This window comes from Diceros bicornis, chromosome 9, assembly GCF_020826845.1.
Source record: "Diceros bicornis minor isolate mBicDic1 chromosome 9, mDicBic1.mat.cur, whole genome shotgun sequence".
Classification (NCBI taxonomy): Eukaryota; Metazoa; Chordata; class Mammalia; order Perissodactyla; family Rhinocerotidae; genus Diceros; species Diceros bicornis.
Window position 1 is genome coordinate 71,922,130 of NC_080748.1, and position 16,997 is coordinate 71,939,126.

At 42.7% G+C, this 16,997-nt stretch overlaps 1 protein-coding gene across 6 annotated transcripts in view; it reads right to left on the reverse strand.

Annotated features, from left to right (window-relative positions):
* Positions 1–16,997, reverse strand: part of ABCC4 (ATP binding cassette subfamily C member 4) — a 266,824-nt gene that overhangs the window by 166,669 nt on the left and 83,158 nt on the right. For all 6 annotated transcript variants that reach the window (XM_058548381.1, XM_058548382.1, XM_058548378.1 and 3 more), the window contains 4 exons: positions 12,169–12,258; positions 10,925–11,088; positions 9,627–9,752; positions 7,964–8,213 (listed from right to left, as the gene is read on the reverse strand). In XM_058548381.1, the coding sequence (XP_058404364.1) occupies positions 7,964–8,213; positions 9,627–9,752; positions 10,925–11,088; positions 12,169–12,258 (630 nt within the window). The remainder of the gene's footprint in view (positions 1–7,963; positions 8,214–9,626; positions 9,753–10,924; positions 11,089–12,168; positions 12,259–16,997) is intronic.

Genomic DNA, 16,997 nt, shown 5'->3' on the forward strand with positions numbered 1-16,997 from the left:
TGACAGCCTAAAATGAGAGCCACTCTTCCCAGCCTCCCGTGCAGCCATGTGACTAAGTTCAGGCCAGGACCACATCCAGGAACTTTCCTCCACCCAGCAGCCCAGGGCTTGGAGGCTGACAGCTTGGTCACGGCCACATGCAGTGGAGTAATAACAAAGAAAGAGGCCAGGTCCTTAACACCCTGGAGCATCACACTAGCCACAGAACTTGTTATAGGGTGAATTGTGTCCCCCCAAAATGGATGTTTTTTTCCTAACCCCAGTCACATCAAAATGTGACTTTATTTGGAAACAGGGTCACTGCAGATGTAATTAATTAAGGTGAGGTCATACTGGAGTGTGGTGGGCCCTAAATCCAATATGATTGGTGTCCTTATAAGAAGAGAAGAGAGATGCAGACAGGCACACAGGCAGAAAACGGCCATGTGACGATGTAGATATTGGAGTGATGGCAGTTGTAAAACGAGATTGGCCAGCAACCACCAAAAGCTAGAAGAGGCTAGGAAGGATTCTCCCTTATAGATTTCAGAGGGATCATGACCCTGATGACGACACCTTGACTTCAGACTTCTAGCCTTCAGAACTGTAAAACAATAAACGTCTGCTGTTTTAAGCCATCTAGTTTGTGATAATCTCTTACACAGAATACAGAACCTTACAAGGATTTTTGCATGAGAGAAAAAAGAAACTACCTTATTTAAGCAGCTTTAACATGGCTATTCTAGGACCCAAAGGCAAACCTAATCCTAACCACTAGAGGACACAACTGAAATGAGCATGTGGAAATGTTTGAAAAGGAAAACAACACATAAATAAGCAAGCCGCTACTCTTAAAATCGTAAACATCCTTCAAGTCCTTAGAATCCTTGTCTATCATGACATACAGCAACAAACCTGACTATAACATTCTACTTCAAAAGAAAAACAGGTAAAAACTGCAAATGAAAACTTTCTTCTGTGTAGGAAAAGGAGAATGTGTTCCTATGCATTTCTCTCAAAAACTCAGCAAGTATCCAACAAGACCTGAGAACCTTAAGATCAGGCATGGCTTTTCCTACCTGTCCCATGCCCGTGTCTAGCAAGGAGGCAGAATAGACAGACGGTGGTCTGAGGACTCCTTTGCAGGCTTTAAACCCCGCACAGCCTGAAATCTCTCTCCACACCACCTCTCCCATAGTCAGCCAGGTACCAACTCCTGCCCATTCTGCCACAATTCATCTCTGTCCCCAACTCCCCAGTCCTCTCGAAATAACATCATTTCAGAATCTTACTTCCTACCAATCGTTTGAAATTCTGATATAATACTGATTTTTTTGCTGTCTCTCTATTTCCCAGTTCCTTCCCCAGCACTCTCCAACACCGCCAAATCTACCCCAGACACCACTCCCTACTGATCTCCTTAAAGTACCTCTGAGAATGGCCACCATGCTTAAACCCTTCAGTACCTAAGTCCATGCTCCCAAAGTGGCACCTGCCTGGATACCCTGAATACCAAAACCACCGATCCTTCCAGGCCCATCTCAAAGGCTAATCCTACTGGGAAGAGGCTCAGCACGGCACAGCTGGCACTGCCTTCCCGAGTCTGAATCCTCAGAGGGATATTAAGTCATGTAGAGGGTAGACACTGCGTCATTCACCCACTGACACAGTCCCAACTCCAGCTAACACCGAGCCTTGCAGAGTCAGCACATCACAGACATCTGCTGAAGGACTGAACAGACTATACAGCTGGTTCAAATTAATCAAACCATTGACTACATCGCTACAGCCTTACATAGCTTAGGTTAACACACCAACAGGCAAAAGGTTATGTTATAAATCTTGTCTAGACAGAATAAAACTCCTATTTTAGCTTAAGCATATTACCAAGACATAAAATTCAATATTCAGTGTGTGCATATTAGAATAGAAACTCCCCACCCTCAAAAAAAAAAGAAAGAAAGAAAAGAAAAACTATGCCCAAAGTGAGGAAGTAAATCTGTCGAGCATTTGCCCAGAAGCAATAGGTCTGAGTGGAAAAAGCAGTCACAATCTCCAGTGGTTAAATGAGACTCCATTCAACACACAACAGCTTGTAAAGGTGCCAGAACCACTGGCTGGATTCTTCTCTAGTACTCGGGCTGATGAAAACGCTAAAGTTAAATTGCCATTAGAGCCATGAAGTGCATACCCAGAACAGGTCATGCAGGAAAGTATCAGACGTCAGAACTCGAGCCAAAAAGACTGACTTCAGAGTGGCTGGTAGGCAAAAACCTAAGCAGCTTTGTGAACAATATAACCTCAGAGACACATTTTATTCGATGTAGGAGTCGCTGAAGACTTTCATTGCTTTGAAGTTAAGACAAGATCTTTCATAATCCTATTGGACCCATTCAATGCCAAGACCATCAGTTCTCTTTCTTTACTTAGAGAAAAATATAGAGGGAACTTCTTGGGCCTGTAACTTCATAATAAATCCTTCAATTTCTGTACATGGAAAAAAAGGAAATTGAAAAGCATGTGTAAAAAAGAAGACACTACCCTATAAATTATAGCCCACACGTAGGTTTGCCCTGTGGGAATGGATGACAGCACCATCTCAAAGGTGGAAAAGTGCAGATTTACTTCCTGGGGCTCTCAGACACGATCTTAGTGGAAATCACACAAGATGGCCCACCCAGTCTACCGAGTCCCAGGCTGCAGGAGACAGTGTTGTAGCAAGCTTTAAGACAACAGTGTTTTCTAAACTCTATGTGCCTACCAAGCTTCCAGCCCATCTATGGTCAGGGCCAAATCTTGCCTAGTTCTCATTAGCTGGTCACTATACTCAGCCAACCTTTCATTCCTCTCCTGCTGCCATTCTCACCTTCTAATTGCACATTAACACATCGAAGTGAGAGGCAGGGAAAGGAAGAGAAGTGAACATCAGATCAGTTAATTATATTCATTGCCTACTATCTGTCAGATAATCAATGCCCATCATTGGGAGGCGAAATCAATACCTATCAGTGGGTCCTATGGCAAACACCTGGGTATTTCAAAAGCCTCTCAGACTTCAAAACCAAATTCATGCTCTTCTCCTCCTCAAATATAGTCCTCTTCTAGCATTCCATATTTCAATGAATCCAGGTGATTTTTTGCAGCCAAAAAACCCAAAGCAGCCCGTGATCCCTCCTTTTGCCGAACGTCTCTCCGCACCCCACCCCCAACTCAAGATGTGCTCCAGAGTGGCTCTCAAATCTGGCCAAGTCTACTTCACCCTAATACAAACCACATCATCGCCTTCCTGGACTACTTACTGCATTAGCCTCTTGACACATCTCCCCGCCTCTAAGCTGGATGCCCACTGCAACCTCCCTGACCTGTTCCCCAGGCTGCAGCCAGAGTGAGCTCTGAAAATCTAAACACCTTAATGTCGTCCGTAGGGCCTGCAGAGTCCCCCGCTCAGGTCTCCAGCGCTCTCTGCTCTGCAGCATCAGAGATTCTTGGTTCCTCATATACGATGATCTTCCTGTACACTAAGAGCTTCTGTCACATAATTACCACCAGGAAAATACAAAGCATCAGCCTCCTACCTCCCCCAACCCACCTGTCCTTCCCCACCCCCCACACAGGTAAGTCTCCAGGTAACTTCCTCAGCCTTCTCAGGAATCACTAACTCCAAAATTACACCAGCATCTCTGCCAAAGCACCTCATAGCACCTCGAACCTTTCCTCCCAAGGATTAATGACACACAAACACACATCAACAGTGAGTTTAATTATTTGATTCTTTATTAACCCCCTACTTGATGATACATAAATTCCAAGCGGAAATGACTCCTGTGCGTCTGTTTATTGTTCTATATACGCATCTAGCACGGCACCTGGCTTAAGGTAGGTGCTCAATTATTTTGCAGAATAAGTGATTGAATAAAAATGAATAAATTCCAAATATGCCCCAAAAGTCTAGCATAGACCAAGACATGGGGTTGCATTTTTCCTCTCAACTGATTTTAGTCTTAACGTGATCCTGACGTCTTTTATATTTGCTGAGCACATTTTGGCTTTGCGTGCTTTTTTCTGCAACTAGCGCAATGTTTCCCAAATGTGGCACAGTTTCAGGTACACGGGGGCACTTAATAAAGATATAGATACCTTGGGCCCCAGCCAAGACCTAGCAAATCAGAATCTCCAGGGGAAGGTGCTTTCATAAGCACCCCGGGTGATTCTGATGAACTGGAGAACAAAATTTAAAAAGGGTTGTAGAAACCATTTGGGCTGAAAAAAAGTCTAAGAGCTAAAAGAAAAAAAAATATTTCAACAATTACCCCAACCCCACCATGAAGCAGTATGCCATGCTCACACCAACCCCTTCTCGCCACCCATTCTCTGCCATCTGTCCCGTCTTTACTGAAAATTACGACTGCTGAACAGATCTCTCCATTTCTAAGTCTACCTTCCTGCCAGAAACTTTACGTACAGGAGGGAAAATTGAGGTTTCCTGCCCAAATCAAAGATGCTTCCTTACCAGGACACAAAGAACTTGACAAGCTAGCCCCCAGGAAAATTCACAGTTTTCAGCAGGGCCTAATTTTAAGGTTACTGCACACATCTACACGGGAATGAATCTCAAGCCTCAGACACAGTTCAGTTGCATTTTGGTGGAAATCTAAAATCCTACCCAAATATTTGACCACAATTTCCTGAAAACCTTCTACAAGACCCCTTTTGCACTACAATCTTTGATGCATGACGTAATCTATCAGAGAATGGAAGTTATTGCTTTCCACTAAAACAATGCTCAATTGTTCGGTATTTGCAGAATCCCACAGACACGATAAAGCTAGAAGGCTCCTTCTGCTGCACATTTTCTGAGCACCTGCTATCTGTGAGGAATACAAAGAAGAACGAGGCACTGTACCTGCCCTTTAAAAGTCTGGAGTTCAGGGAGGGAAAGAAATCCACACAGATGGCTTCAATACATGGGATGAGTGAGGACACAGTCACCTCCAGGTAGGTAAAAAGAAGAGATGAGAATTCAAGAGGATGTGATGGTTAATTTTATGTCACCTTGGCTAGGGCATGGTCCCTGCATATTTGCTCAAACACATCTGGATTTTACTGTGAAAGTATTTTTCAGATGAGATTAACATTTAAATCAGTAGACTTTCAGTAAAGCAGATTATGCTCCATAATGTGGGTGGGCCTCATCTAATCAGTTGAAGGCCTTAAAGAGAAAAAAGACTGACCTCCAAAGAGAATTCTGTTTCCAAACTGCCTTGGGACCTGAGATGCATTTTAGCATAAAGCCCCAGGGTTTTCTTTTTTTTGTGTGTAAGGAAGATCAGCCCTGAGCTAACATCCATGCCAATCCTCCTCTTTTTGCTGAGGAAGACTGGCCCTGGGCTAACATCTATGCCCATCTTCCTCCACTTTATATGGGAGGCCACCACAGCATGGCTTGACAAGTGGTACATCGGTGCGCGCCCGGGGTTCCGAACCTGGGCCGCCAACAGTGGAGCGTGCGCACTTAACCGCTACACCACGGGGCCGGCCCTTAAAGCCCCCATGTTTTTAATCTTCTTTTATTTCACAGTGGCCAGTAAGATAGTCAGACTAATTTTGCTAACCAAGTAAGACTGAGTGTTTCTATTCCCTACAAGGTCCAAGGAAAGCCAGGCTGTCTACACAGCCAGCAGCCAGGCTGGCAGAGTCTACATTAGCACCAGGCTGTGTAGGGCACAGGTCCTCTCTTTAGAGAACAGGTCCACCAAGTCCAGTCAGGCTGGTTTGAGATACACAGATGGACACACAGAACAAGGAAAATTCAGAGATCCATCCCCACTCTGGACCAGATCCAGCTCCCCTGGGTTAAGACCCCTGACCAAGGCCTGATGTTTCAGGAATGCGTAACTCCAATCTGCTCCCTCACTCTGCATTTCTCTGGCTTCTAGCACAGGTTGGGCCCCCTGGGACTCTGTCAGGTCCCAGCCTTTTCCTATACATGTTGTTTCGGTCAATGCAGTATTTATTTGATGCCCATTGTATGTCCAACATGGGACGGGCACTATCAGATAGAGTCTGCTGTCAAGGGGCTTAGAATACTTCTGGGGAGTCAGAATCACCCTCTTTTGACGTGATCCTGAGTGGTGCGGCACCCGCCTTGAGAATAAGCGGAAGCCTGAGATCAGCATGAACAACAGTGCTGGGGGGGGGGGGGGGGCTGGCCGGAGGGCTCAGCAGCATTTGCCTAAATCAAGCACAGAAGAGAAAGCAACCCAGGGGGCTGAACAGAGCGAGCAGAGACCCACAGTGGGGATGAATGTGGCATGCCGCAGAGACAAGACCCCCGCCAGAGTCCAGTGTCATGTGCTGGGAAACAGTGTGGCCAGTTGAGCCTTAACCCTAGAATTTAAAAATATGATTCTGCAGGAAACAGGGAACCTTTGAAGGTCTTTAGAATAAGACCAGATGATGAAGACCACACTTAAGGAAACATTCCATGTGTCAGAAGGTACCAGGAAGGAAATGCAGGAATGTAACAATGGTTAAGAAACTGGGTTTGGGCAGAATCCTAGTTCTACCATTTACAAATGTGATATGGGCAAGCTATCTCACCTATTCCAGGAACCTGACCCCTTATCGGTAAAGTGGGGACACCAATGTTGACCTCATTCACTTGTCAGGATTACATGAGATAATGTGTAAAGGCTTCCAGAGTGCCGGGACCATCGTAAGCACTGGCAGTAGCATCAAAGAAGGCAGCTGCAGCAGCATCGACAAAGTCATGGCAGCACAATATATACGTGAAGGCCCCTTCTGGAAAGTGACAGTGTACACTGAAAACGTCACTATGGTTGAAGTACATTCCTAAATGTTTTCTTTCAAGATGTGAAAGCTACATAAAAGAAATTATATTGAACTGCATGAACCAAACCCTTAACAACATTGCTAGAAGCCCTTGTCAGAAAGAATGATAAACTCAGGGACCAGGACTGACCCCGTATGACTGATCAGTTTTATGAGTAATATTTTTTTTATAGCATGGACATTTCACAACAAAAAATTCTCAGCTTTTATGACAAGACCCCTTCCCCCCACACCCAAAAAAATAAATCACATCCAGAGCTATCTAACTTCACTTAGAGACCTATTCCTGGGCATCCATCACCATGCAGAAGCAGGAACAAACCAAACTAGAGTTTTGGTAAGCCCAGACAGGTTCGTGCCCAGGCCATTCACAGGGCCAATTCATCATCATTTTAGATCTATTCATAAACACACAAATACCTGAGCACCTACTGTGTGCCAGGCCCTTATCTTAGTGATGTAAACTATGTGCCCCTGGCAACTTAGGGACAGCTAGTTAGGAAAAGGAGATAGTGGGTATGGTGGAAATCAGCATATTTAAAAGGAAGAAGCCTGCTAGAGAGAGCTTCAGACAGCAAGAAAAAGCGAAAAGAGGACAGAGGCAGGGACGAAAAGACAGAGACCCAAAAGGCATACTCAGAAATCAACACGCAAAGCACCTACAGAGGAAAGAACCCATTTTTAAACAGAGAGAACCAGGTGAGGTTGAGGCCATTTTTCCTGCCCGAGGAGCAGGAACCTTCCAGCAAGCTCTTTCCTTCCCAGCCCAGAGAGGAATCCTACTCACCCCAGGACTGCGTGCAGTCGCTACCTAGTAGTTCAAGTTGGCACAGGAGATGAAATTTGTTTGCTTCTCCTGCTTTTGGGCATTTTAATTGCCCTGCAGTTATCACTTGTACATTAAGAGCCCTGTGCCACTGCCATTTACATTGCTGCCATAAATGATCGGCGAATCTTACGTGATTTGTAGCGCACTCTACCTAAGAAGACAAGGGAGTTCGTACGACGTTTTGGAATGACTGCTGGCTTTGGCACTGAGCGAGTTAAACCTCACCTAACCAGAACACAATGACACTAAATAAAAGGAGGCGTAATTTTACCAACAACTTTAAAAAGTCCTTTGTCACCAAACCTTGATTCTTCGGATGCTGACGATTGCCTCTGACACCCTCTCGATGGCCGAGGGGAAGAAGAGGGTGACGGTCACACGCACAGCCCCGTACAGCGTCATTGCCACGAACACACGGCTGGCTGTGATCACATTGCCCAGGAGCACATAGGTGGTGAAGGTCACAAAAATGATGATTTTGCTTGAAATGAAAAATGATGCCAAATTCATTCCCCTAAGGTAGGAACTTCTCAGAATCTTGGAAATTTCCTTCCTAGAAGAGAGAGTAGGATTATAGGTTTCAAAGGCAGTATCAACACCCAAGTCATGAATTCAAATGCCTTTTGCATGTGGTCCCTTTCTAAGGAGTGGACATAGATTAAGATAAAACCATCCCTTACATCGTGGAAATATTCTACACACACCCTGGGGCCAGCTCCAACACAAGGACCACATGCTTCATCATGGCTTGACTCATCCAACTAAATGGAGGCTTAATATCACCCTATAACATTTTGGGTCAATCAGACCGGGTTTGAACATTCATTCAACAAGCATTCGTAAACACAAGTCCAGTGCTGGGCACCTCACTGATGACAGAAAGACACAGCCCATCCCTTCTAGGAGCTCATGAACTCGTGGGAGAAGAGAATAAGCAGCCCAAAACTTGTGAGACACCAAGACATTAGACAGAAGCAGCCAGCACAGGCCCCACAGGAGCACAGAGAGGAGGCGTCTACCTCGGAACAGCGGAGTCAGTGCAAGTCGCACGCACAGGGACCCTGAGAGGATGAGTTGAGTTAGTCAGGCCTGGCGGGGGCCAGAGAAGAATGAAGATGACAGCGCATTCGATGCACAGGGAGGTGCACCCACAAAGGTGCAAATGTGAGAGGCGGCCCGGCGCTGTCAGAGAACTGTAAGTACCATGTGCTGGAGAACAAAACTCACCAAATACTTACATTGAAAGACTGAAAAAAATTCTACAAGTATAAAGCAAAACAAAAAGAAGTAGTATTTCCATGGGTCTGTTTCAAATGAATAATACTGATTCATAGAGTTTGGCCCGATACAGGTATACCCCAACTCTATAATCTTCCTATTTGTGCTCCATTAATATATATTATAGTCACAGTTTAAATGTCAGAGTCTCAAATAGTAGCATCATGGAATCATTGTTTGTTTGGGATCTGGGGTATTAAGAAACATTTGGGGGGCCGGCCCCATGGCTTAGCAGTTAAGTGCTTGCGCTCCGCTGCTGGCGGCCCAGGTTCAGATCCCGGGCACACAGCGACGCAGCGCTTCTCCAGCCATGCTGAGGCCGCGTCCCACATACAGCAACTAGAAGGACGTGCAGCCATGACATACAACTATCTACTGGGGCTTTGGGGGAAAAATAAATAAACAAATAAAATTAAAATTAAAAAAAAAGAAACATTTGGGATTTCATTTCTGTTTAAGTAAGAAGCATATACATTTTTTCCTTTAAGAAGATGGCAAAGGGAAGAACAGGTTAAAATGAGGTACTTTGCTATTCTACTTAACCCTGCTGCCACATGGGGTGGGAGGTGGAGCGGATAGTATTTAAGTTCATCCTAATGTGAAAATTTAGTAAGACTTCTAAAACCATTTAGTAAAAACAGCAAGTAGAAAAGTATGAAAATATGGTGTGATATATACAAATACTCACCTTCTCAAACTGCTAATAAGCTCTGCAAATGGCTTTTCCCAAGCATACATTTTTATTATTCTTATGCCAGTTATAACTTCATTCATGGTCCTGATCCTGACGTCTGTGAAAGCTGCAGTCTTACTCCTAGGGGGACAGATGTGAGAGATGAGCCACAGCGACCACAGCCCAACCTCCTTATCAGCAGGGGGCACAGGCAGAGACCAAGGATCAAAGGAGTCCCTATAGCTCCTTCACAGTGACAACACAGGTGGGTCCTACTCAAAATACAAACGGAAAACGATTTCAGTTAGGAAGTCAACAATTCATCCCAATTCAAGAAGTCACTTGGAGAACTTGGAGTATCTGCTAAGGAAGAGAGGAAATGAGACAGACGCAAGCTGTCACTCAAGGAGGTCATGGTTGGGTAGGGAAGGTAGAAAGGCACCCGAATCTAACAAGAATACAGTTGGCGGTGGTGTAATAAAACAGGAATAAAGTGCCAGGGAACAGAAAAGAAAGGGCTGTTAATTCTACTAGGAAAGAGGGAGCAAGAAAAGCTTCAGAGTTCTGGTAGCATTAGAATGGGCCTCGAAGGATAAAGAACATTTCTCCATGGCAAAGAGGGGAAAGGAGACTCCAAGTAGGGAAGACACTGCACGTAAAGGCACAAAAGAAAACTCAATGTGCGTCCAACAGCACCACATCTCCATCCTCCTAACAACCTTGACAACAACCCACTTCCAACCCTCTGCCCCTACTTTAGGTCTAATTTACTCCATCACCCTTAGGCTCTTCATCAACGGCCACTTTTCTATCACATATGCTGCCAGGACTGTGGGACTTTATAAGACATAAATTATGATCAACTTTGCACTTGGGGAGTTTATATACTTAATGGAAACATTGAATTAAAAACAAGACACACACATACACACTTGAAAAAGGCTCTAACACAAGCATAACAAAAATATATGCAGCTAGAATTGGGCCTATAAGATATGTAAACGTATTATTACTTAAGACATGTTTAAATAACTTCAACATATGTAAATTCTGCTTAAGGACACTCTAGTTACTGACGTACGGTGTCTGAAAAGCCAGCTGGGAGGAGCCAGCGAATGCCTCCACCTTTTCTGCTTCAAGATCAGCCTTCAGCTTAAGGCTGAGCCTCCACTGGCTAAGCCTGAAGAGTCTACAACACACGCAAAGAAGAGAGCACAGAAGGCATGTGTTTTGGTTTTGAACAAAACCATTGGACAGACTGTGGATGTTACCAAATACACATGACCTATTTTTTAAACCAGTGTTTCTCTTACCGGAATGACGAGAACAACTTCCCAAGGCAGCTTTGCAAAGGCAGAATAATAATTAGAACAGTCATCCCAGCAAGACACGAAATTCCTATTTCCATCCAGAGCAGAGCAGTCACTGCGATAGCCTGCAGTGGTCCTGCCCACAGAAAGTGCAAGAATATTGTCACCTTAAAAGAAAAAGACAAAGCGTTCTTAGGACTATATAAAAACAAAACCAGTAAGAACATAGTATAGAAACAGTCATCTCCGAAAGAACAGGTAGGAAACTGAACATAAATGATCACAATGGGCTTTAAACCTGTTAAAGCAGCTATCCAAGCTTCTACCATTCCAGGGTACCACAGGGCAGGCTTCAGGAACTTCCAGGGAGTACTTGACCAGCAGGGTTGGAAAAAAGATCTCAATTTGTCTATCCCATGGATGAACTCAGGGCTTCCCTAAACTCTCTCTGCCAGAAAATTCAGACCCCCGTCCCCTGTGGCTCCCCAGGAAAAGCCTGTATTATGATGCCTACCACATTCTCCAGTAATTACTTGTGTATTTATCTCCCTGTCAGGCTGTACTTTCTCCAGGGCAGAAACTAAGTCTTATTCATCCCTGAAACTGAGTCAGGGCCTTAGTTCACATTTGATGAATGAATAATTGAAAGAGAGGTAGTTTAGTCCAATACAGATCTGACCAGCAGTTACAATGCCCTGGATGACGTGATATATTCATAGGGTAATTGTAAAAAAAAGAATGTGGTGGAATAGAGGACAGTAGGTTATTTCTGGCTACGGACCACCCATTAGGCATTATTTATTGAAGGCTTCCTATATGGCAGCACTGTACAGGGCACAGGAAAAAGAACAATTCCCACCCACCAGGAGTTCATCAGCCGGAGGAGAATAAAGACAATTCCGCCAGCAATACCAACACCACGTGCTTCAGGGCCACTCCAGGAGGACTACTAGATATATTTAACCAGCCTGGGCAAGAACACTGCTGTCTTCCCATAGTTAAGGAAGTATGTTTCAGGCAGCACTGGAAAAACACAACGCTAGCTGACAGGACAACACGTATTATTACATCTAATAATAGACGTAATACATCTAATAATAGAAATGAGAGTTGGATAAAAAGTTCCCTTGGTCTTACGTCTTCAACAGAATCCTGGCCTACGCCAAAAACTGTCACAGGACATTCCAGTAAGTTAAACTAAACGAGAAGGGCAGGAAATGAAAATGGATCCCTCAGGTGCAGCTTACCTGATCAAACTTGTTCACATCGTTGGACAGCAGATTGACTATCTGGCCTGTGGTGGTCTTCCCCATGGCCACGTTACTAAGGCGAAGCGCCTAGAATAAGAGAGGGAAAGAGAGAATTGGATTCCTACAGCGATAAGTCAAGCTGAGAACACAGCAAAACAGAGAGCATCTTCACAAGGTCTTGTGTTATGTGAAGAAGAGCAGGAGGACCCATGAGAGCCGGGCTCTGGGGACCCACGTTCAGGCTTCAACTCCTCAATGTGGTGGCAGCCACGACCCACAAGGACAGCAACGGGAAGAACAAGGGGTAGGAGCAAAATCCCCACCCGTTTTTTGATGCCTTTAGACATGCCCAAAGTATCAAGAATGTAAGATCATACTTTTAGGAGCCAGTTGAAGTAATTTTGAGCCAAATTAGATGACAGTGAAGGGACTACCTAAGGAAAAGAATTACAGAACTTGGACTGTAAATCCGGACTCAGTTGTTAATTCTCTGCGTGATGTCATTTAAACACTCTGGGCCTTTGTTGCCTCGCTCTGTGAATGCAAATAACCGCTCATTCTGCCTAGATCATAAGGTTCCTGTGAGAGTGAAATGGCAAATATTTGTTATCTACTAAATGAAGGACACCAGGTGCTTCAGCAGATACGATGAATGAGGAGTCATATCTTCATGTCTTGAGAGATAGACAGATATGTACAAACACCTGTAATTCAAGAGTGAATTGGAGAGGAGGACACTACTGGCACAGGGAACTGGGGAAGGTTTCGACTGAGTGACATTGTGGGGAGGGACAGACCTTGGACAACGAAGAAGAGAAACTATATGGAGAGGAGGGTAGGGCACACAGTGGATGAAAGGTACAGTGTGCAGAAAAGTCAAGGAAGGGAAACTGTGGAGGCAGCCGAGTAAAAACACCAAAATCCAGCCAGAAAGGTGGATTGGAAAACAGCTGAAGGTTTGGAAGGCAACACAGAACAGTGAATGCTTTTTTACACTAGAGTGAGAAACTCAACCTTAGGAAGATTAAACTACAGGGTGATTGACCAGAAGATTCTTGGAAGAAGGGAGAATTAGGGGCTACTGAAACAGTCCAGGCAAGAGGTAACAAGACTGCACAGGGTTGTGTGAATGGAAAGAAGGTCCAGAAGTACAAGAAAGTACCTGGAACAGTAAAAAGTGCTATGCAAATGTAAGTGAGTCAAGCACAAAATACACACACCCCCTCCCAAAGAAATGCCCCTACAAGAAACAGACCTTACTGTGCCTTAATGACTGAAATTTATCTTGAAAATATTTTTAAAGCCAATTTTACATACAAATACACGTTAATCCCTCATGCAAAAAAAATACATTATGGAGCAGATACGTGATACCTAATTTTAATAATTAAAATAAGGCAAAATGGCACACCAAAGTCTGATTCTAAACTGATCACTTTCAAAAAGTCTCAAGACAACTGCACCCAACTGGAATTATCATTTACAGACTATCACTGCTGCTGACAATGAGAACTACAGGCTAAGACAGTGCAGATGACAATTATGCAAAAGACAAAGTTCCTTTGGGAGCGCCATTAGGGCTACTGGCCATTCAGGTATGTCTAAGACCAGGAATAGTGATGGACTAAAGGGCTGGGTTCTGGAAGCTCAGACACTTGGCTATTAACAGAAGTTAACAATAACTCTGCATCCAACACAGAAATAAAGGATCTGTCCAAAGAAAATCAGTCATACTTCAGATAGAATTAAAAAAAATAGTGGTTTCATTATTATTATTATTAATGAGGAAGACATAGCTTACAAACAAACTGACAGACTTCTGCTCCCAACCATGAAAGAATAATTGGTACTGGACTTGCCCTCTCCTGTGAAACCATAAAACTGGACACAATATATGTGGCAGCTGTTCTCAGGCACTGACCCACAGGCCTGTGAGCCTTGAGAGAAAGGAAATACAAGAGCTGACCCGGTGACAGGCCTGGCTTTCTGCCTGGGTCATTTTCTGCCCAGGCAGGACTGCAGCTTCCCTGAGCCAAGGAGGAAGAGATGGATGTTCCAAGTTGCAGAAACACCTGAAATTTGTGGGCCAGAGGAGCAGCAGCAGGTCCCAGAAAGTTTTTGTGGGGATTTACCAAGGCTGCTTAGCCAGGGCTTCACTGTACATGGGCAGTGGGGCTGACTGCTGAAGGGAGACTCCAGAGAGCATGCGGTGCTAGGAGACACTGGAGCTTCGGCCCAACTAACAGAAAGAGATCTTCATAAGTGCCTCAGACATTCAATTTAGACACAAGGATGCCCACGCCTTAGTAACAGAGATCACGCTCCAGAGAAAGAGCCATGCACTTAGACTAAGTTCAAAGTGGAAATATCTGCCCTAGATAAATAGGCAGGTAGGTAGATAAACAGAAAAACAGAAAGAACAAACCAATGTTGGCAGGACCAATCTGTCAGGAATTGCTTACCAGAACAAAATTCAGTGCCCTTTAATCCTGACTCCCTATAATGTTATCCCTCTAACATCCAACATAGTAAACAATTATTAGACATGCAAAGAAGCAAGAAAATGTGACCCATAATCAAAAACTATAAGAATAGTTTTTGAGAAAACTATAAGCAATAGAAATAGATCCTGAGATGACCCAGATTTTGGAATTAGTAGACAAGAACTATAAAATAACTATTACAAATATATTCGAGTAGTTAAAGGAGAACAGTTATAATAAGTGAATGGACAGGTAATTTCAGGAAAGAGATGGACACTATCAAAAACATGCAAATGGAAATTCTAGAACCGAAAAGTACAACACAAAAAATTTCCTAGATAACTTTAATAGCAGATAATGTCCAATGATCTGTTCCCAGATTCATTAACCCTTTCTTCTATAGTTTACAATCTGAAGAACAAACAGAAAAAAAGAGATATTGAAGAAAAAAACAAAAAACTAAACCTGAGGGTTCAGTGGGACAATATCATGCCATTGGAGTCCTGGAAGGCAACAACGAAATAGGGAAGAAAAAAATATTTATTTAATTTAAATAATTGCTGAAATTCTTCCAAGTTTGATAGAAAATATTAATTTATGTACCTAAGAATCTTAGCAAACCCAAGAAGGATCAAAACAAAGAGACCCATGCCTAGGCATATCAGTCAAACTGCTGAAAACGAAAAAGTAAGAAAAAGTCTTGAAAGCAACCAGAGAAAAACAAAATATTACATGCAGAGGAACAACAATACAACTGATAGCTGAATTATCAGAAATAAGGGAGACAAGAAGACAGTGGAACAACATTTAAAAGAGTAACTGTCAACCCAGAATTCTATAACCAACAAAAATGTCCTTCACACGATGAGAGTGAAATTAAGACATTTTCAGATAAACAAAGTCTGAGAGAATTTATCACCAAGACACTTGAACTATAAGAAATTATAAAAGATTATTCTGTAAGTTAAAGGGCAATGATACCAGATGGAAACTCAGATGTACAGAAAGGAATAAAGAGAAATCAAAATGGCAAATATGTTTAATATCTTTATCTGTTTAAATATTTTTAAAAGATAAGTGATTGCTTAAAGCAAAAAATGGTAACACCACATTGTGTATGTAGATATAAAATATATAACAACAACAGCACAATGGATGGGGAAGGGTAACAGAATTTTACTATCCTTGTCCAATATTACACTAAAAAGACTGTAATAAACTAAGACACCTATTTTAGTCCCTAAAGCAACACTAAAAATACAAAAAGACATACTGCTAAAAAGCCAATTAAGGAATCAAAATAGAATACTAAAAAATGTCTAATTGACCCAAAAGAAGTCAGGAATGGAGAAAAGAAAAACAGACAAATAGAAAATAACTAGCAAGCTGAAAGGCTTAAACCCAATCACATCAATATGTACACTAAATGTAAACAGAATAACACTCCAATTAAAAGCCAGAGACTGTCACAGTGGATTAACAAAAGAAGGATCTACCTTGCTGTCTATGTGAGATGCACTTTAAATACTGATAGGTGGAAAGTAAAAGGATGGAAAACGATATGCCATGCAAACAGTAGGCACAAGAAACCTGGTATGGCTATATTAATATCAGACGATGTAGACTTTGAGGCAAGCAATATTACCAGAGATTAAGAGGGACATTTCATAATGATAAGAAGGTCAACTTAGCACTCCTAAATGTGCATGGATCTAATCACAGATCCATATGAGACCAAAACACACAGAACTGAAGAGAAAAATCAGGAAACTCCACAATCACTGCAGGAGGTTTCAACATCCCTCTCTCAGTAATTGATACAAGTAGACAAAAAAAAAAAAAATCAGTAAGGATACAGAAGATTTGAACTAGCAACCACAACTGCAGGAGTTTTTTTCAAGTACACGTTGGAAGTTCACCAACACAGACCATAAGCTGGGGCCATAAAATAAATCCCAATAGATTTCTAAATATAAAAATGTTACACACAATGTTCTCTGATGACAATTAAATCAGAAATCAATAATAAGATACCTCTAAAAACCCCAAATATTTAGAAATTAACAACATATTTATAACTAGCCATGTGGCAAAGAAGACATCACAAGAGAAATCAGAAATAGTTTTAAATAAGTGATAATGAAAATAAACCATATCATAATTTGTAGGACACAGCTGAAGCAAGTCTTAAAGGCAACTTCTGGTTTTAAATGTTTTACATTAAAAAGGAAGAAAGATACAAAATTGATGATCTAAGATTCTGCCTAAGACCAAGACCAAAGAAACAAAAACACAACCCACAAAACAAAACCAAAAAAGCCACTCTCTTCACACCTCTAGCAG